This window comes from Acyrthosiphon pisum, chromosome A2, assembly GCF_005508785.2.
Source record: "Acyrthosiphon pisum isolate AL4f chromosome A2, pea_aphid_22Mar2018_4r6ur, whole genome shotgun sequence".
Classification (NCBI taxonomy): Eukaryota; Metazoa; Arthropoda; class Insecta; order Hemiptera; family Aphididae; genus Acyrthosiphon; species Acyrthosiphon pisum.
This window is the reverse complement of record NC_042495.1, coordinates 106,141,532-106,164,246: the sequence shown is the minus strand read 5'-3', so window position 1 is coordinate 106,164,246 and position 22,715 is coordinate 106,141,532. Positions and strand designations below refer to the sequence as shown.

The 22,715-nt window shown below is 29.9% G+C and overlaps 1 protein-coding gene and 1 long non-coding RNA gene across 3 annotated transcripts in view; one reads left to right on the top strand and one right to left on the bottom strand.

The window, feature by feature from the left end:
- Positions 1–6,719: 6,719 nt before the first annotated feature.
- The window catches only part of LOC100163644 (WD repeat, SAM and U-box domain-containing protein 1), a 22,698-nt gene continuing 6,702 nt past the window's right edge, over positions 6,720–22,715 (top strand). The window contains exons 1-13 of one of the 2 annotated variants that reach the window (XM_016803887.2): positions 6,720–6,920; positions 8,605–8,776; positions 10,678–10,823; positions 13,173–13,387; positions 14,357–14,580; positions 16,318–16,420; positions 16,681–16,760; positions 16,869–17,011; positions 17,656–17,827; positions 18,572–18,714; positions 19,652–19,851; positions 20,921–21,129; positions 22,027–22,117. In XM_016803887.2, the coding sequence (XP_016659376.1) occupies positions 6,787–6,920; positions 8,605–8,776; positions 10,678–10,823; positions 13,173–13,387; positions 14,357–14,580; positions 16,318–16,420; positions 16,681–16,760; positions 16,869–17,011; positions 17,656–17,827; positions 18,572–18,714; positions 19,652–19,851; positions 20,921–21,129; positions 22,027–22,117 (2,032 nt within the window). In that variant the 5' untranslated portion in view covers positions 6,720–6,786. The remainder of the gene's footprint in view (positions 6,921–8,604; positions 8,777–10,677; positions 10,824–13,172; positions 13,388–14,356; positions 14,581–16,317; positions 16,421–16,680; positions 16,761–16,868; positions 17,012–17,655; positions 17,828–18,571; positions 18,715–19,651; positions 19,852–20,920; positions 21,130–22,026; positions 22,118–22,715) is intronic. The other variant, XM_001949198.5, reaches the window with a different exon arrangement.
- Positions 14,594–16,394, bottom strand: LOC115034060. The gene is made up of 2 exons (XR_003839443.1): positions 16,279–16,394; positions 14,594–14,931 (listed from the first exon to the last, which is right to left on the bottom strand). It is a non-coding gene; the product is annotated as an uncharacterized LOC115034060 (long non-coding RNA).

Genomic DNA, 22,715 nt, shown 5'->3' with positions numbered 1-22,715 from the left:
GGAATACCTTATTTTTATTGGAATAAATAATAGTGGGTATTACGTATAATAATTGTATAAATTAAAGTTTCTTTCCTTAATTAAATTGAACAACAAAAATAATTATAAGAAACTTAGTTAAAACAATGGGAATATTCTAGATATATAATAATCCATTTAAACTCCAAACTTTTTCGATTATTATTCACAAGGATTATCATTGAGTGTTTTTTGTTAAAGGTAGTTTTTTTCAAAACTGATAGTGCTTACGTTGCGGTGGAGATATTGTGTCAAGAGTCTGAAATTGTGCTGAAAATGCATTATTCGCGAGTAACTAACAATAAATTACGACTTTACGGTGAGTGGATTAAAAAAACATAAAACATTATATTTATTACTTAAGTCTTAAATATCGTGGGCGTTCTGTTAAAAATTTTGAGAGTCGCTTCTTATAAACTTAACAGTACCTATAGTCTATACCTACCTATATTTTAATCAATATATTTACTATTTACTTTAGGCGTTTTATGCAAGTATTATCTATTATGTTTAATTATTATTTTTTTTCAACTTGTTAACGTAAAGGTAAAAGTATCGTATTTATGGAATGTTATGACCTATATTCTAAATGAAAATAGTAATATCGTTATTGGTTATTGTGGTACGAATACACCATAAATGTTGCACCAGTAGGATGAGAGTGTTAAAATATGGTACGGCGTGTAGATGTGATGGTGACAAGTATAGTATTATTATGTTCAAGCAACGATTAAATAATTATAATAAATGTGCTTGAATTTTAATAGCATGCCTATGTAACTGCGTGCCACAAATACATGTTTCAGGCTAAAAAGTAAAATCATACATTTTTCTAAAACATAAACACTGCAGTTATGTAATCGTATGGGTTCCATTATAATTTATACATATATATAGTATATTATATTATATTATATATTATATATACGCCCTTTAATACCTAATAGGTATTTAATACTATACTATTTACTATTCAGACATTTAGTATTTACTAATTATTTAATAAATAAAAATTGTATTGTTATTAAATGGTTATTATGCGGTTGGACTTTAATTCACTATACCATAATTTTTGTTTAATAACTTAAAATAAACGTATAATAACTCAATTTTCCCATCACAAGCATTTGCTTAAAGGGTTAATTTTATTTTAATACGTTAACATATTTGATTTATTTTAAATGTTATGTATTAGTTTACTAATAAAAAAAAAAAAGGTAACAAGACGACAAGAAGTAATTCTCAACAGACTACGGATAGGCCACACATGGGTGACCCATAAACATCTCATGAACAGAGCTGATCCTGATCAATGCCAAACTTGTGGTGAAATCACCACGGTCGAACATCTAATATGCCACTACCGTAAATTCACCGACATCAGATCCAATCTCAACATAGAAGACAACCTGGAAGAGGCGCTAAGCCCTCTGCCGATCAACACAGAAAAAATAATTAATTATTTAAAATTAACTAAGCTGTATCAACTAGTTTAATATAGATATATTTCAATTTCCTAATTTCATACCATTTTTATTACGCTATGTATATATTTTTACTAATGTTACATACTTGTACTAGAAAATATTAATACTTGTAGCCAATAACCTTTGTTGTTGCGGCTTTATTTCTAATAATAAAAAAATAAAAAAAAAGCAAGAAAAGTAAGAAAAAATAAGATTAAAAAAAAAAAATAAAATGTTTTTAAAAACACACTTTTATAAAAAATAACATATTTAAAAAAAATATATTAAAAAAATAAAAAATTAATGAAAAATGTTGTTGATGAAAAATTTAACAGTGTGTGGTGCTCTTACACTTGACATATACTCCCAGTCACTATCTTATATACAGGATTGAACAAAGAAGTGTATGTGAGACTATTAGCTCGGTTTTAAATGTTTTGTATGATGCACCACCCACTTTTAAATTTTTCATTAATTTTTTGTTCTTTTAATATATTTTTTTTAAATATGTTTTTTTATAAAAGTTTGTTTTTAAAAAAATTTTATTTTATTTTTTTCCCGTTTTTTTTTGATGAAGCGCCAACACATTCCCCTTTAAACACAATGGCGACTCTAAAGGAAGCTCAAAATAAAAGAATATAATTATTAAGTATCCAAGTGAGTGGGTTCACAGTAGTAGTTGCTGATCCCGTCCAATGATAATGGATCGTTCAGCAACGTCGATAATATTCGTGCAAATGTGCAATAATAATTATAATAACTGTGTGTTCACGACGGCAACAGCGACGATGCGTACAAAATAAACAAATAGTTATGCGACCAGATATACTGCGTGCGATAATTAAAATATTTACAGTCTTAGCTGTACCACTGCGGAATCCGTGTGGGGGGATGTTGGGGACTTCGGGGCATTTGCTAGACCTCAAATTCGGTTTTAGCGACCCCGAAAACCCCAGAGAAACCCTTCGTACCTGTACTTCCTCGGAGATGACTTTGCACAGCCGCCATCGCCGACCTGGAGGTCTGGGTCCTAAAAATGACAACGGACTATTTTATTGTCATCCATGGTCATCCAAGGTCTATACCAATTTTCAGAATTTTTCATCGTCAAAAAGTGCCTCAAATCGAGCGCGCAAGATTTGATTACAGACAGACGTGAAAGCGAACTTAAGAAAAGTGTGTAAAAACAGCTATTTTTAATTAATTTTTTATCAAAAATGTTTTAAAGTATTACTAATTACTACGAGAAATAAAATTTTAATTGTATTATAGATAACTGTCAGGTTAATACATTTGTGTTCGGGGTGATATATTGATATGGGACTTTTGGGACGTATACACTGCTATCATACAGTGCCATTATATAATATATATTATACGAACTTATTTTTACATAAACAATTAGCCGCTGTTTGGAATATGAGCCCTAAGGGATTAATATTGGCAAGAGCTGTTTAGATTATATATTTAACATTAACATTTTTTGATCAAATAATGTCGTTCTATATAGTAGTTACATTTAAAGGATAACTACGTCGAAGTTAATTATATTTATAATTTTAATTCACATAAAAACATTAAAAACGGCTATTAATTCTTTTCCTGCATTTATTGATACTGAGTTAGAAACACGAACATCCAAGTCAGAATACGTGTTCTGTAATAGATTATAATATTATTAATATTCACAATTTTCATATATAATAATATAATACGTCGTTATACATCAGTATCAAATATTTAATGAAATATTAAAAAAATAAAATGCATAAATTATAGTTTAGTTTATAATATTTATTATATAAATTATACTGCGTACCTACCTGAGTAGCCTATTGTATATTCTTAAAATTGAAAGGTATTTAAAAAAGTTTATGCAAATTCTGTTATATTAATTATATAATGTATTTCAAATGATAATATCCTTGAGTTTTAAAAAATAAAATCAATGATTAAATTCAAAAACTAGCAAAAATGTATATAAATATTACACTACAGTGTAGATTCGTTAAATATTTAAAAATGAATCAAATAAATAAATGTTATAGAAACTGATAAAATAGAAAACATTTTAAAAATATGTGCTTTTGTCTAAAATAATTGTAAATATACCTACACATTACATAATCATATGGACAATCCGATCTAAAGACGATAATAAAAATAAAAATAATTTAATTAATACTGTATTAGCAGCCAGCAGGTAACGCATAATATTATGACTTAAGAGACTATCACCGGTCAAAATTATGCAATAATAATAATGCCTTAAGACTAATTTCAGTAGCATTAACTAAACTCTTATTGCTACTTACTATACGGTTTCAAAGATATTGAATTATTTACATTAAGCTTTCCCTATAAGTTATAACCAATATTGATTGTTTTATGTTGATTGTTTATTGGACGGTCAAGGTGATTCTCGTCTAAAATTCATAAAATATTAAAAACCTCTTGGAAGTAATTGCTCATTGGCTTATATTTTTTTAGTTAAAGTATTATTACTAATACTAATTTTTAAAACACAAACAGATGAACTCGACGAGTGCTTGCATAAATACAATAGACCATATCAAACACACACATATTATATATTAACCATTCATAAATATATCTATACGAGGAACAAACATCATGTAAGTACGTTATACATATTTTATAATATACAAACATTTTTAATTAAATAATAAATATTAGAATAAATAAATACTTACTAATTTATGAAAGCCGTAAAAAAAATCGACATATTATAAGTAGGTACTCGATAAAAATATGCATAAATATTATGGATTTTGTGTATTCTTGTAGTGTATTTTCCCTTAAATAATGAATTTATTAAAATTTTGGTTTTAGAATTTTTAAATATAGGTAGGTACTCATATAAATTTTTTTCAAATTCTTGAATTTTTTTGTACTACTTAGTAGGTACTTAAGGCGTGTCTTGTGGCTATGAAAACTTCTGTTTTTGAAATGAGAATCCATTTTTAGCTGTAAAATATTCAGTGGATATTTTTTTTGAACATTTTGATGTACCCAATTTAAAATTCTAAGAGTAGTTTCTTAGTTATTAAATTGTACTAGGGATAATAGTTCTTAAAAATGGTTTACGAAACTATAAAATATACGTAATATTGGAAATAGTATTTACTATTATAGTATACTATTATATAATACTTGGGTCATTCTTAAAAATTATTAACGTTGATAGATTAATATTAATAGCTCAAATGTTCAAATCACCATAGCTGAATAGCTCCCATAGGTACCTTAAAAACCAATTAAATTTGATATTTTATCCTTAAAACACTAAGTTAAATAACTCAAAAACCACTCGTATGAATTTTGATTCTGATACGTCAAATTTTTCAGAAAAATTATTCAGTGAATAATTGATATTTGATAAGAGCGGAGGTTCTCTTTTTAAAAATGGATGTTTGTAGTTCCACAGGACACCTTTAAGTAAGTATATTTAAAAATTCCAAAAATCAAATGTTGAATAACTGCATTATTGAAGAAAAAAGGGGGTGAGCATGATTAGTGAATCGCCCTATATATTATACAATACCTATACATAATAGTATATTTCACGTCACTATAAGAGTAAAAAACATTATTAAATATATAAAAACTAATGGTCTCTTACTCTATTTTCAGTGGTGGAAGAAATATATTATAATATAATGTTTACCTTGACTATAGCGTTTTTGTAGAAAACCAACTATATCGCACATAATATATAGACGAAAGGTAGACAAAAAGTGTAGGTAGTGAAAATAATGTGTCAACGAATGAAATGTCTCAATAATTTAACCAATAGAAAAATACGATTATAATAGTTAAGTGGTGTGCTGAACAATTTTTAAACTTGAGGAAAGACAAACAACTAAGGACCCACCTACCCAAAATATGGATTTGTTTGTCTTGTAATTATTTTTTTTAGAGAACAAAACAACATTATTATCTATATATATTATATATAAATTATAATCGAACGTGTCCTATGACTGACTGATCAACGCGGAACATAAATTAGCTAGAGACTAGTCGTCAGAGACTTGACCTTTTGACAGTACCTTTGAACCACCATTTAGTGGGGCAATAAGATAAGATTTTTCAAAATTTAAATTTTAAAGAGGTGCTCACATAGGATTTTGAGATTCACGATTAAAAAGAAAAATTTTTTTTGTATAAAATATAGCCATTTGTTACAGATTATAATAATAATGGTAAAAATTAGTTATTCTTAATTGTTATACATAAATGGATGCTATTGGCTATACTTTGGCAGTAAAAGTACGTATAAAATCGTCTGGTTTATGGCCTCGAATTACGTCTTGAAACAAATACAAGTCTATTTTAAAAATGAGGCGACCATTTTTACGGGCAACAAAGTGCAAACTTATTATTATTTTAAATTGTTGTATTTTTAACCTTTATCATACTATAGTTTAGACTTGATATAGGCAATTAGATCAAAAAACTCTTCTTGGGCACTTCACTACAATAGTATTATATGTAACGTGTTACGTTCATATTTAAATACTTTTATATAAAAATACTTATTATTACATTTTGTATTTAAAATATTAAATAGGTAAGTACGACATTTTTTTAAAAAAGATTTTTGTCTGGGTTTTTGACTATTCTATTTCCCAGAAATTGCTTTTTTAATATTTTCGACGAGACCACGACGTATAGTAATTTTGTTATTGACGGCATTTTTAAAAATTAGTATGCGTATATTACTATGTTATATAGCAGAGCGTTGAGTAGGTATACCACGAGTATTTAACAGTTTTATATTGAAATAATTACCTACGTGGCTATACGTTTAAATAATATGTCACGATATTATCTTCCTGTTACACCCCAAACCCTATATACCGTCGAATGTCGATATTAATTATTTATGTCTTCTTGTAAGTTATACATCGACCGTGGTCAGCCGCGGCGGTGTATATAGTTGTGTGACATCGCTATTATAATATTACATATTGATGTTATATAGTGCACCAAGCGGTATAAATAAGCCACCGCCGAGTCGGAATTAATAATAAATGTGTGTAGGTATATCGGTCGTATAATAATTTTACACGATATTCAGTAGCAGGTAGTTGCGGGAATGTCTCCGCACAGGCGTATAATAATATAATACCTAACGACGATGCGCCGCCGTTGACCTGCAGCAGGCACTCCATACTGACGTATATATAATAATTACTATTATACTATATCACACGCGTTATACGTGCGCTCTGTATAGCATTTGTTCGTGCAGTCACGGCCTTTGCGCCACGCCGTCATGTCCTCGGTCGCCACCACCTGCGCCGCGAACGTCCTCGTCGCCGCCAAACGCATCCAGACCATTCGCAGGCACGCCAGCGACGTGACCAAATGTTGTTTTTCGAAAAGATATCATCTGGCCGTCGGGTCTAGGTAAGGCCGTTTTTGTTGTTTTAGGTTCTCAAGTCCGTATATATATATATATATATATATATATGATGATATGTATTGCAACATAGTATAATATAATGTACCTATATTATAAACGAGGCCGGACTCAAGCGCTGGGCTGCTAGGGCCAAAGCTCACCCTTGTATACTTTTTTGAACTGTGCCTATTAATTGATTCGCCGTACTTGGACGGGGAAAAAAAATAATACACTAATTGAGTTCCTCGCGGATATAAACGAAAAATATACTATTTGAGTCATAGGATTACATACTTTGAGTACCTAAAATATACAATCAACCGTACGATATTTTTTTTAAAGTTTGACGGCACTCGGTATTTAAACGTGACGTACTCAATTAGTATTTTATTGCTTTAAATTTCACAGGACTCAATTAGTGAGCCGGTACTTTAAAACTACCCGGAACTCAATGCGTGCTAAAAGATTTTGTGGGGACTCAATCTGTACAGCATTTCTGAAGATACCTTTCTTGTTTATTATAGTAAATTTAGCTAATGATATATATGGTGTAATACCTAATTTAGCCTCTTACAGTATATAGTAATACATATAGAAGGTGTATTATAATATTTCATAATATTTATACTCATTGATGATAACTGATAAGAAATTCTAAAATATTTTACTCTAATTTTTCAGTTCATAAAGATTTTAATATATTGAATGCAGGGTAGAATAAAAATGATTCAAATAAAAGTTTTATAAAAAAATTTGAAGATATAAATCATTGTATTTTATGATAAAACGGTTTTAGTTTACAATAATATAAAGTGGAATAGAGTAATAGACAAAAGATTTCTTATAATAATCAGCTGGACACTTGTTTATATTATTTACCTACACACTCGTGTCTATGTATAATAGTAAATTATACTGTGCTCAACATCAAACAAAAAGTATTTCTAGGTACATAATACATATTATATATATATGTCGTTTATATATATATATATATATATATAATATATAAACGACGCACGAAAAATGGTTTTTCTTTGAGCAAAAACCAACCAAAACACTATAAATCACGAATCCGTTTATTGGTTATAAATTGTAATACTGATCAGTATCTATTCTAAATTATAATAAATAAATACAAATATATAATATATCATAGTATAGACCTTGCCATAAAACGTGTATAAACGTTCCATTATTAGTTCGTGATGTCATTATAGAGGGCTTCGATGATTTTTCTATTGATATAGTTATCTGTTTTAATTTAGAAAAGATCTATTTTATGACGTGTATTACATTGGTTGTAATGAACCGATGAACGACGTACACACATAACAATATTATATTAATATCTTTTATACATCGCGTTTGGACATTTCATTAATAAATAAAACAAAGAGCGTTCTCTGAAACTACGTGATCGCCGCTGTTTACGTTAGATCGTCATACCTACTTAAAGTTGCACATAGCTGACCTGCGATTATTAAGAATACAGACAACGATACCTAATAATATATATACGTAAACATCAAGAGTTTTCAAACTTATATTTAAACCATATCACTAAATAGTAGATGATATAATAATCATTAGGTAATATAATATTGTCCATATTTTTTTTGTTCAATAAATGTCACGAACAATAATTATTGACAATTATTACCATATTATATTACTATTGTCGCGTAGTGATCGGACGGTGAGCGTGTGGGAATGGCGATCCGGACGCGGTTTCGAGGAAAAATCTTATTCGCCGCTTACCCACCATAAGTACATGGTGACTGGCGTACAGTTTAACGGAGATGCGACCATATTGGCCACGTCATCTTTAGATGGAAGCACTACGCTATGCGATGTCGAGGTAAGAGTACCATTTTATTTCTACAGCCGGAGGAGCTCGTGCATGCAGGAAGCTTGAAACAAAGTTCTGACGTCGCGAGGACTCCCTAAATGGTTAAAAACTAAACAGTAATAAGAATATGTCATGAATATGCGTATCATTTCCACCTCTATGGTGATAAAATAATGAGAAAAAAAAAAACAAAAAAAATATGTTATCTAATAAATAACCCCTGCTTGTCGGATTATTTTATAAGCCGTATCGATATCGGTTTTTTATCAGAATTAAATAATAATTCTATACTTCTTTACTTACTGTGTTAACTGTTAGTGTGTTCTGTCTGCGATGGCTTATAAATATTATATAACATTTTGTGATACCCAATGTCCTATAATGTTTTCTATATCATCGTCATCGTTACACGTGAATATTTTAAAAATTGAGTTTTGACTCGAATTTTAAATTCAGACCGACATAGCGTGTTATATTCTCACAAATATTATATTATACTTCTTCACAATTTATCGGTTCGATAAAGCCTATAGTTATAAGAAATTTTCATCACGTTTATGAAAATGTATCCTTATCGTACAACATCCAATTTGCTGCCAATATTTGAACGCATAGAATTATTAGAATTGGCTTTCTCCTTACAGAGTTGTTTTGTTTTTTAGTTCCGATAATGATTATTGTCACAAGCACACGTACTCTATACCCACTAATAAACTTATATACATTGTTATATAACAACGAAACTATTTATTACAATTAATATTATATCCTGTATTCCTGTGCATATAATTATTTTAATCCAAAGAATATGAATATTATTGTATTTTTTACATGGTAGCAGGTGCCCACACACAAACAATAATCTTTGATGTTTTTTAATTAATTCATATTATATGACGTGATGACATGTCTATATCAAACACATTTATTATGACTTATAAATGTTTTCATTGATTGGTTGTATAATATGTGCATTCAATTTTAAGTGTGTAATGAATATTATCGTACGATCATATTTTTAGATCATTATTTATTATTAATTATTATTATATATAGTAAATAGTAAATACTATATAAATACTTTAATGTATAAAATATAATATTATATGTCATTAAAGCCATAATATATTATATGCACTGTGATTTTTTGTGGTTGTACAAATGGTGTTAAATAAATCATTACACAAAACGTAATTCTTTTTATGCTATACAAGCAGTGCAGTGTATGGTATATATAATTTAAAACTAATTATTATTAAGTTCCATTAACGGCCGTGATATTTATGACGTCTTTGTATGCTATTTATCTTTTAAATGGACAAATTCAACAACTGTCTTATATATATTTTGTATTTAATTCAAATTTATTAACTTTAATATTTTAGGTATTTATATTTATTTATGTACTAGGGATCTTCGTCCCCCTAATGGATTTGTCGGAAGATGCCTGTTTAGACAATCCGCTGCTGATTTGCTGATTTTATTTCAAAATAATTAAAATGATTATTATTTTACTAGTACACCTAACTCAACATTAAATAAATAGTTAAAATAAACTCTAAAGATTGGCCATTATTCATATACACAACTTATTTATCAATTACCGAATGTGTATTTGTATGTATAATACTATATTATATTTATTTAAGACACACGTTGGAGGAATATGTATTAATAGAAATTCTAATGTGGATTGTACGAGTATACCATTTATCACTTTTATATATGCTTAAAAAAATATTTGAGTTTCGGCTTTCGAGTTATGTAATATTTTGTTCTAAGAGTAGGTTCTATGGTAGGGAGTTCATTACAGTCTGTTTTTTAACTTATTGATGGGTAAACATTACATAATATGCCTACAATTTAAATTATTACAAACTAAAAATAATAGCATAAAGTATACATTTTAGACCGGACGAGTTGTGCACACTTTCGTTCAAAATAGTTGCGGTGGTATAAGATCGTCGTGCTTCATGGGAAATCATAAATATTTCGTGTCTGCTGGCGACGATGGGACCATGTGCGTGTGGGACATGTTCAGACGAGTGCTGGTTAGGTAAGCGTCATACAGTGAAACTTCCGTAATATAACTTCTATTCAACAACGTTTTCTGTTAAACGAAATATTTCTGAGCACCAAACCAAATTAGAACCACATTTGTTTAATTTTTTTTAACGAATTTCTCTGTATAATACAAAAATTCATTTTTCTTTTGCCCATGAGACTTCGTAATAATATGGAAGTTTTACTGTATTATAGTTTTCATATAGGAATATAATTTAATACATAAACCATGTAATACTATATGTACTATAATAGTTGTAGTGATCGTGTATTATATAATTATTATAGTTAATTGTTTAAATTTAACGATGTTTTGACTTTTTGATGCGTGTCCCGAAAATAACAACATGAAAGTTAAAGTTTCAATTGCGTATTGCGTAATATTCTTATACGCATCGCTGGACGGTTAATCTTCCAATAAATTATCAATTTACTAATTTAATATTTTTAAGATATAGGTTGTATATTTTATTAGTTTGATAATTATTATATTTAGGTACCTATATTATTATATAGTACCTACTCATTTTTGTTAATTTATTTAGAAAATAATATGTACATATTGTAAAAAATTTAAGATTTTTTTAACAACAATACATTAATTGTTCCAAATTATTGATTTCTGGTTAATCACAATCCAGTAGAGCCGGTTAACGTAAAGTATTATATAGAATTTCATTTTCTCAGATTTTGAATGATTATAACAAGAGTGGTCAGCTATAAGATAGTCGCGAGCCGCACAGTATATATTTAAAAATATTTAAGAGCCAAGAGCAGAAAAAAAAGAGGTTTTCAATAATTGTAAATAAGATAAGATATTAAATGTGTAGAATGCAAAACAATATAATAACGAACAATAAAGTCATATTAAATTTTGTCTTCATAAAATACTTATTAAGTTTTGCGTCTTACAATAAGATGCGAGCCGTGGTTTGAACAACCTTGTATTATAATATTTATTTCGTATAAATGAACCGACAAAGATTAAATTAAATGTCATAAATATAGCAAACCAATTAAATTAAGAATTAAGCCTATTATACTGTGAACTAACCTCAGTTTTATAATCATTGAAAGGCGTGTTGTATAGGCAATTTAGGTACATAGCTGTTAATATTAATTTTAAAGTTATTATTCTAATAACTTTGAACCAAAATTTAATTAACTGACTGGATATGAATAGTTTCTAACTTTTACTTTCATTTCTAATATATTTTATCATGAGCTGAGATAATTTATGTTTAAAAATGTATAACTTTGGTATGATACGAATATAATTTGTAGTAAATTGAAAGTAAAGAAGTAAAGTAAACTGATTGGTCATTTTAGATTCTGAGCGGAGCGAGGAAGCTATATTGGTTTTACAATGGTGATTACTATTTTTTTATACCCTGTATACAAAATTTGTACCAGAAGGAGTGCTTCGATTTCAACATATGGTACCTTATCTTTTAGCAAATTGGATCAAGATGGTACTTAAATGTGGTCATTTTTCGATTTTATCAATAGTTATTTAATTCCACGAGAAAACCCACCGAAAAATTACGAAAAAACGCTAAAAATGGGATTTTAACTTATAACACTTTGTTTATCACTATAGAAACGAATAAAAAATTATAATGTTAATTCAACTTATACAATATGAAAACCGTCTCCACTCAGAATCGTTTTTCTGATACAGTGATATTATATCATTGAATTCAGGTCTAATACAATACATTATACAATGACCCACTTAAAACCTACTGTACAGCAGAGCGACATCCACGTACCTGCTTTTTAATTTATGTGAATCAAGTTAAGTGGTACAACTGTATTATAATTTCTCTATCTATTATACCATAAGTTATAATTTATTAAATAAATAAATTTAAAAAATCAATAATAAGACGTTTAAAACAAAAAAAGAATCATGTTGTTCGAAAAAATGTCTTTTACCGGGTAACTTTAACACGCGACGAAATACATACTAATATTATATTAATTTTACTATTTTTTTTTTTTTATTTATCGCCACTTCCGCGTATTTCTAATATGATAGATTTTAACCCAGTTTAAAATACCAATTCAATATAGCCTTGTCAGATTCATTAATATTAAATCATAATATTTAAACATTTTAAACTACAAAGTATTATATATATTATTTAGGTTTGTTCGTGGCGTCCATTGTAAATAGGTATTATATTACTATTGTATTGCGATTAATCACAAAATGATAGATTTGACATAATTAATAATAAAATTAATAATATTTTGTTCATACAATGTTAAGTCTTTATAAAAACATAATTTTTTTGTCTGTGCATAATATTATAACGAGCTGTCGTATTATCTACAGGACGATAACGGCGCACGAGGAGGCTATCTCTATGATATGTTGTTCTACAGACTCAAGAATTATGTTGACAGGTGATACAACAGGGGTGGCCAAAGTGTGGCCAGTCGCTGAGCTGACCGATACTCACGGAAATAGTATGCCTCTGTATGTGTTGTTCGACTGTCATGATATGGGCGTGAATTCCGCCGACATATCAACTATCACCACAATAACAAGTGAGTGACGTGTCGTTATAGGTTATATATATTATATATGAAGTTGAAAAAAAATATGGACTTCGAAATGGTTTGATTGATTGAACATAAAAGATTTAGCTTATTTTTCACTATATCCCATATGGCCATATGTATATATTATTAAAAAGGTAGGACGTAGCACATTTTTTTATTTTAATATAGGTACCGTGTGTTTGCGAAAATGGGTACACTCTATAACTGAGTTACCTACATTACTCAATACCCTATACATATTTTAGAATTCTGTCGGTAGCAGATCGATGATCCAAGAGCTTGATTACCTACATGTCCCGCAAAGATAATTAAAAAATGTACGAAGAGAACTGTGTATTATGGGTAATTTAATTATATAGTGTACCCGGTTTTTTACGGTACGTAACGGTGTACGTTTATTTAATGCACATTACTGCACTGCAGTATGTCAGTACTTAGTACGCACCTATTTAAAATTGAGATACGCTAAGCTCAACATAATATTGTATTATAAAATATAGGTATTTGTTAATATGGCCTACCTATGGCCTATAGCTGTTATTTTTGCAATATTCGAAGGCGTTATTAAAAATTTTGAATTACTCTACAGGATTTAATTGAAACATTACTTATCCGGAGTAGGTACGCTAATTTTAAATTACTTGCTCATTTTACAGATAAATTTAATTAATTTCCAGATAATTTATTGTGATTTTTTATGTTATCAACTTTAAATGTAAATATGTATCACAAAAAAAAATAAGCGTAGGTATAGGGAAAAACTAATACCTATATATTAATTATTCTATACAAAGACTAGGTATTTTTATTTGAAATTTTAACTCTAATAACAATATAGTCACAGTAATACTAATATTGTAATAAATACGCAATTAAAAACCTTGTGCTTTCACGTCATATTTTAAGCATTTTAAATAAAATCAGTTCACACATATATCCCTCTGGCCGTTGCAGATAAGGGTAAGGTGTACAGTGCGCTGACGTGCGGTAACGACCACCTGGTGAAAATCTGGAAACTGACTCTGTGGAAGAAAAACGCAGGTTCTCATCAGTGTGCCGTCGAAATGGTGCAGTCACTGAAAGGTCACTCTTCAACGGTGACCAGCGTGTGTTTTGACGGAGCTGATGGTACGGTGTTTGCGTCCACGTCGATGGACAAGACCACGAGGATTTGGCAGGTGACGATCATAACATTGTATTAGATGCTGCGTGGTGTATCTTAGTTTTTTTTTTTTTTGGGGGGGGGCAAAGTATAAAAAATATATATTTTTAACGTATTGCGTTTTGAAATATAGTTTAGGGAGGAAGTTGCACCCCTTCTACTCCTCAATTAATTTACGGTAAATTATCCATAGGAAATAATAAATCGATATATAAGTATCTACATATAAATTATAATATTATATATAATATGCAGCCTTCAAAATTTTGTAAAATATAATGAAATAAGTAAAAATAAATCAAGTTAGTTGTTAATACTATCCAGTGGTATCCAGTACTAGTGAGTACAACTTGTAGTGTTTCTTTTCCTAAAATTTAAATATTTTAATGACAAATTAGTAATTACATAAGACACACGACACATCACACACAAACAAATAATACTCAAGCTCATATTATACTGCTGCAGCTTAAAAAAAAGTATTGTAAATTAATGAATTAAAAATTAAAATAATATCTTTGCTCCCCTTAAAATTGATAATATGATGTAATAGATGATGCTAGTAAATAGAAGGCCTTTGGTATTATTATTATACCACAATGATCGTTAAGACCAGTGGTGACAAAACAATTGTATTTATTCCTACCTGGTCATTATTTTAAAATTATCGTTATGAATCTTTGCGTCGTGGTTTGATTGAAAATTAAATCCGGATATGAGAGCCTAGATGAGTGTTTTTTGAAATGACGCAGTAATATTATTATTAAACAGTATAAATTAGTCGATTTATGATTATGATAACTATACCAGTCGATGTAAGTACAATAAAAACATGATAAAATACTTTTTTAATGTTATTTTTGCTCGCGTTGAGTACGCCACACCCGCATGTCCTCTTTCTGTCATGTAATCGTATACAACAGAGAAAATGTACGTTCAACAGAACCAACCTCATGTTACAGCGAATATTGACCTTTTACCAAACTTCAAGGTAAAAACATTTTCTGTTTGTTCAACAAAATTTAAATTTTTTGTTGGGTAAACATTGAAATATAAATATGCTCACAACCAACAAAAGAATAGGTATTGGTTTGTTATATATCCCCTCGGGCATGTAAAAACTTTATAGATTTATTATACCTACCAACATCCATAATAATAAATATATCACGTAAATAATTTATAATATGACTGTTCTCGAAAAAAAATGTACCATTACTATAGGTACCTACCAATTTATAGATACCTATTTATCACATGATGTGGGTGCTGGATTATTTAAAAACCAATAATCAAACCGATATAAAATCAAATGGTTTAATAATAATCACCGTGGGACTGACTCTTAATACGGTTTTGTTCATCGTTATTTGATTTACAGATTTATAAGTCATATAATTTATACTTATTAGGCATTTAATTATATCATTATATTAAAATGAATATAAAGATTTGTGAAAACTTGCCAATTCGTTCTAAGTTCTTGCGTTTAAGTCTTATAATAGGTACATTCACTCTAATATTTATAACAATAACACAAAATTGGTTCTGTGGATTCAACACAATATTATTTTGCTATTTTGCTACGTTTTACGATTATTGTAAATGCTCGTCATGCGGGTGTGACGTCCTCATAAATGGCAAACAGTGTCTCCCAGAACGAATCGGATTATTTCATGTACGAAAATTGAATCATATAAATATAATATAATACCTTTTATAATGTCGTTGAACGTGTTATTATTGTTTTAAGATGGTCGAGTCAAACAATGCGGTTTGCTTACAAGTGTTGGAAGGACACACCCGTTACGTTAACACTTGTGGATTCTCTCAAGACGGTTTACTGTTTGTGACTGGTAAATTGCCAACGGTTCTATGACTCGTTGTATATGACGTCCGCGCTACACGGGCGCACATAATTTGAGCGATTTTTCGTATCCACACATGCTCAGCATAATATTGTAATTTGTGCTCGTATTGTATGTACACTATATATGTATCATATATTTATACCAAAATAACGTCATGTACATACTATAGCGATAAATCAAATAGTAATGCGTACAAAATATTTCGTTTTATTTGTTCACGTGTTTGTACGTCATATTTTTTTTAGGGTCCAACGACAAGTCTGTCATTGTCTGGGACGTGAAAGGCGATTTAGATTTAAACGCCAAATTACACGACTCGTCGGAGGTGAGTACTGTTATGACGGCATACCTACCTGTTGTGTTGTGTGCGTAGAATTCATAACGATGATAATATTATTAATTATCATACAATAATATGTAATATCGTTTTCAGGACTTAAAGTCCGCAGTAAACATAGTCAAGAGTGAAAATATTCAGGTAGAGGTGTCTCTGAGGGAAAAATTAAACATGTTTACGAATGCGGTGAATTCTTGTGACTTTAGCAGCGAATGCAAATATCTCGTGGCGGCCGGCGGGTAATATCACATATGCGATATGCTTGCGATTATTATTACCATAGGTGTGCGCAGACTTATGTATCAGGTGTGGGCGGGCGTGTGGCTGTACTATTTTTTTTACCACACAACCCTTCAAACTGCCTCCATCAAATAACATAAAAAGCAAACATGCTAATAATTTCATAAAAAAACATACTCAAACAGAAAATTTAAATGTATTTTCAATGTGATAATACTTCCAAATTTTAGCAGTTAGGCGGAAAAAATGTTAAGAGATAGTCTTTTTTGGATCATTTTTTGGTGCCTACTTAACAAAAAAAACTTCAGGTATGTTGCTTGTAGAACTTGTAGCCATCGTCAGTGACGTATTTAGGAATTTTTCATGGGAGGGGGGTCCATTTAATTTTCCAAACATACGAAAGTGGGGGGTACTGTTACAGATTATATTAGATGTTTAGATAGGTACTTATGGGGGAAATGAGGGTTCCGGACCCCATGGACCCCTCGGTAAATACATCACTGGCCAACGTGCGCACGCCTATCATTATTACTGCCTCACCTATGTCAATTTTTTCGTCAAACGGCTATCATTATTATATTTATAATAAATTGCAAAATAATATATTAAGCCATCTTTTTGATTTATTTATTTAATTTTTTAGCGACAAAACCGTCAGGATTTGGCATTTTAGCGAAAACGGAGATACTGAAGAATGCAAAGGCTCACCGTTGCGCGCTCACCATTATTCGGTTCAACAGATGGTCATTTCTCCGTGCTCGTCGTACATGGCCACCTGTTCGTTGGACGGAATGACCGTTATTTGGGAACTAAATGTAACAATTTACAATCGTACCTATACGCAGTGATTCACCAACCATGCTCGATCCCCTTTTTTCTTTAGTGATTCGCAGTTATTCGACATTTTTAAAATATATATATAATGTCGATATTATTTTCAAATTATTGATATTTTTTGTACTAATTAAAGGAATTTCCAGTGAAGATAGGATATAAACTTTTGTTTTTCAAATGAGAATCCCTCTTCCTTTTCTTCTGTAATTTATTTGATAGATAATTTTTCTGAAAATGTTGTCACATCAGTATCAAAATTCGAACTAGTAGTTTTTTAGTTATTTATTTAATTTTTACTAAAATAAGGATAATAAGTCCATGCTGGGGGGCTTAGAAGATGATGTGGGAGAGTATGTTGATTTGGGAATTGTAGTACCTAGTTAATATTAATCTATGAAGATTTATATAATTTGTAAGAATAGTCCAAATAGTAAAAATGTTAGTTCTCATTTGAAAAAAATAGAAGGTTATTGTATCACCACAGGACACTACTTAAGTAGGTAGCACGAAAAATCTCAAGAATTTGAAAACATGGTCTTCAAATAAGTACCTATATTGAAAAATTAAAAAAATCAGAATTGTAATAAATTAATTATTAAAGGAAATATTATAGGGGTGAAAATGCTTGGCGAATCACCCCGCAGTACATATAGCTGCCGACGTTATCGCAGTGGAAAATGCTCAAATAAAATGTATTGCAAATTTTATTGCAAATCGATTTACAGACTCTAGAACCGAGAGGTTCGTTACACACTGAGTACGGCGGGGCCCGATCCTGTTCGTTTTCTGGAAATTCCGAATTGATCGCAGTCGCTTGCAACAACGAAATCGTATACGTGTGGAAAGTGGAAACATTACAGCTAGTCGCGTACGTACAATCATGCGATGGGTTTCTAATGACTGACAGGGTGATCAACAATCAGCATTACCACCCGACCCCCTGAACTAATATTATATTATATATAATATAAAATATTTGTCGTCCAGTTTTCCAATTTGTCCGTGTTAGTTGTATTCTCGTGTATATTAAATTGAGTTAGAATCTACCTGACTACCTAACCAGCTATATAATCTTTCCCAACCGGTAATTAATTATATAGGTAGTTTTAAGAAATTTGATTTTTATACGTAAAAATTCTCTGAAAAATATTCTGCTTCGGAGTATATTATGAAAATTAAAATATGGGCATGCCATCATGTTGGTAATTAAAAACCAATAAACTTAAATAATTACATTGACACAAAATCATTTTTCAATTATAGATTTGTTGTATAGGTATAACTTAAGGGGCCTCTCTACCACATCTTTTTTTGTCAAAAACGACTGTCTCTAATTCCTATTTTAAAAATGTACCTCGACCGATGCCTCGTAGATGTTGTGGAAAAAAATTGTTGGAACCGTATTGTACCGACGTATTGTTGGAATATTAGAATCGTGTGTTTGAGTGAAAAATAAACATTTTTTCATGATCACAATTATTTCATACTGACATGTGCGTGCGAGTGCGTGAGAGCCCTCCGTACCGCTACAATTGACCCGCATGGACGCCACACACACTAATAATCATTTACGACTAACACATAGATCTCGGGTGGCGACAACGAGATTAGAAATTGCCTAAATGATTCTCCTTAAATCAATGCGATGGCGAGGCCCCTTAAAAGGATATAACATAACATGTAGGTAATGACATATTTTAAATGTATACCTACATCATACATGGCTACTCAAATTTACTGTCTAGTGATAAAAGTATCACCCTCCAGTATAATTGTTATTATAGGTAATATTGAAATGATTTTAGGAAGCTGTGCGGTAATGACGAAGACGTCACTTGTGTTTCGTTCAGTCCTGATTCTCGGTATTTAATGTCCGGATGTGTGGAAGGGCACTTCCGAATTTGGTCGGTGCATCCGAAAAAGCACATTATATCCGAGACGAGTACAATCGTCCAAGACAAAGCGCACGAAATTGGAATAACAAGCGCCCATTTTGCGTTCAAGAGTAAGTCCTTATATTAGTATAAATAAATTATAATAATACAGCAGTACCCACCTGGCCACCTATATGTATAATGCTCACATAGGCGCCACTAGGTTTGATAATCTGGGGGAGCTACAACCTACTTATAGCAAAACTATTAATTTAAAATACCTAAGCCATTAGTGGCTTATATCTAAATCAATAAGGAATACTTTTTTGGGAAATTTTTTTATTCAACTTTTGCGTTTATTGTTATTCAGATTTAAAACGCTATCCAATTTTTGTGTTTATCGTTATTCAGAACTAAAACTTATATAACGTATTTATTTTAAATAGTGTTAATACTTATTAAATCAAAAAAATAATAACTAATGCGGGTAGGTAATTGCTCAGATACGGAATATAATATAATCAATTCTTAGATTGATTGAACGAAGTAAATATTTCTACGAAACCAATAGACCTTTTAAATGAATAGATTTTAAAATATTTCATTTTGAGTTATTTTTCGTTTAATGATATTCTATAAATTACCTTTTGCGTTATGTTTTGTTTAATGATATAATATATCATATTTTGTTAATCGTTATGTTTTATTTTGCGGTATTTAATTTTTTTTGATTATCGCTTTCCGTTATAATTACGTTATATTATTACAACTTTCAATCGTTTTTTGCCAAATATAATGTTATTATAACATTTGCAAGCCCTGATTTTTTGATATAAAATTTTTAACAATACTATGTGAAATAGTCTGTATATATAGGTCAATGATATAGCTAATTACACACATTTGTGGTTTAATTGTTTTTTATAGCAGCTAAATTATTATGTCACGTATAATTTATTATTAACAATCGTTTTTTACTTTATCCGTTCAATTATTTATTTAAATATGGTTCTTTTAAAATACATAACGGATATAATATGGCATATCCGAATATATTATAATATGTAATATTTTAGTCTTGGAAATTGAAATCGTCACGGATTCAATTTGTTCATGATCCTCTACGCAATTTATACACCTGCTACTATACAATATTATAATATAATTTGTATTATTATTATTAATCGGCCGATGCCGCAGACCCGTCCAGAAAACCGCAATCGATGTTGATGTTAACGGGTGGCAGTGATGCCGTGGTAAAAGCCTGGAGGCTACTGGACGACCGAATCGACTTCAAAATGAAGTTCGTCGGCCACGGCAGTGACATCACGTGCGTCAAGTTCCCACGGCACATTACTACGTTCTTGGCGTCTACTTCGCTGGACAAGACAGCTCGGATATGGCAAACGGTAAACGATAAATCATAATGATAGAATGATTAAAATATTACAATAATATACCTATTGCGAAAGATAGGTAAGCAAAAGTGTGTATCGTATGGTTTTTATCAGCAGTATATAATTTAGCCAACAGGTTCGTTCGTCCGAAACGTACAAATGAATAAATAATTATATAATATTAATCTTCCATCTCCGGCACATTTTGATTTTAAATAAACTTGAAAACTGTACAATATATATTATACTATGTATATATGTATATTGTATATAAGGTTATAATAGGCAATGTAGGTATATGAGTTGGTTCCGTGTTTAGGGAAATTTGGTTTGACAAATTTCTGAACAGTTCGGTTTAATAAACAACGTTTATTCTGGCTATAATTAAAAATTGTTTTACCGATTATTGAATCGAGGACTATTGGTCACGCAGTTCTTATTAATAATTAGCAACCATGAATTCTAAAGCGAAGACAAATTAATTCTTTGAGAATAAATAATAATATTGTAAAATATGAAGACACATTCTACCTACATTATAATATTATGTAGGTATTCAGTGATATAAATTTGGGGCTAGGACCCCAAAAATCTATCTTTATGGAATATTATTGAATCCGGGGTGCCACCAATGGGCGTCATCCCCTCTCCTGTCTTTCTATTTATTTTTTGTTTTCATTTTGTCTAATAATTTTCTTATTAGGTATATTACCTACTTTAAATACAGATTGCTAATAAACCTTCTTTTGTAAAAAAAAATAGCATTACATTTATAAACATATTGGAAAATACTCTAGGGGCTTGAGTCCCTCCTGAAATGTATTCCTATCTGTGCCGCTATTATACATATTATTATTATATATATTTTTTTAACGTGTTTTGTTTTAAATGTTTATTTTTATTTTATAGAAAACTGGAGATTGTCTGCATGTCATCGATCCCAAATGTGCCATCCTCACTTGTTGCTCATTTTCGCCAAATAATAAAATACTAGCTACAGGTTGTTATAACAATTCCTACCTAATTATAACATTTATCATAAACCGTCTACTATTATTGAATCTGTAGATAATAATATACTGTTTTTGTTTTTTAAGTAGTTTGGTTTTTTAAAACGAGTTTGAAGTTTGAACTATAATAATTAAATACAATATAGGTCGTTTTTGAAAAAAAATTACAATAGAAGTAAACACACAAATACATGCTATATAGTGTATAATTTATATTTATCGTTATAAATTATTATGTACACGAGTATACGGCCAATATCAATACAATATCATATGATATGAATGGACACAGCAACTAGCTAGCCAAGGTTTATAGATTATGGTCTATAAACCTTGACAGCTAGCAAGCAATACCTACGTGGGTACATAGAGTATTTAAAAATAATTTTGTATTTTAGATTCTGAGTGGAACGATGAATGTATTGATTTTACAATGATGTGTGTTTTTTTTTTTTATTTTTTTTTTTTATTTTTTTTTTTATTTTTTTTTGTGTCTGTCATCACGTTTTAGGGACAGTAAAAAGTGCTTGGATTTTCTTCAACAGTACCTTTTCTGATAGAAAGTGAATCTAGTTGGTACTTTGGGGG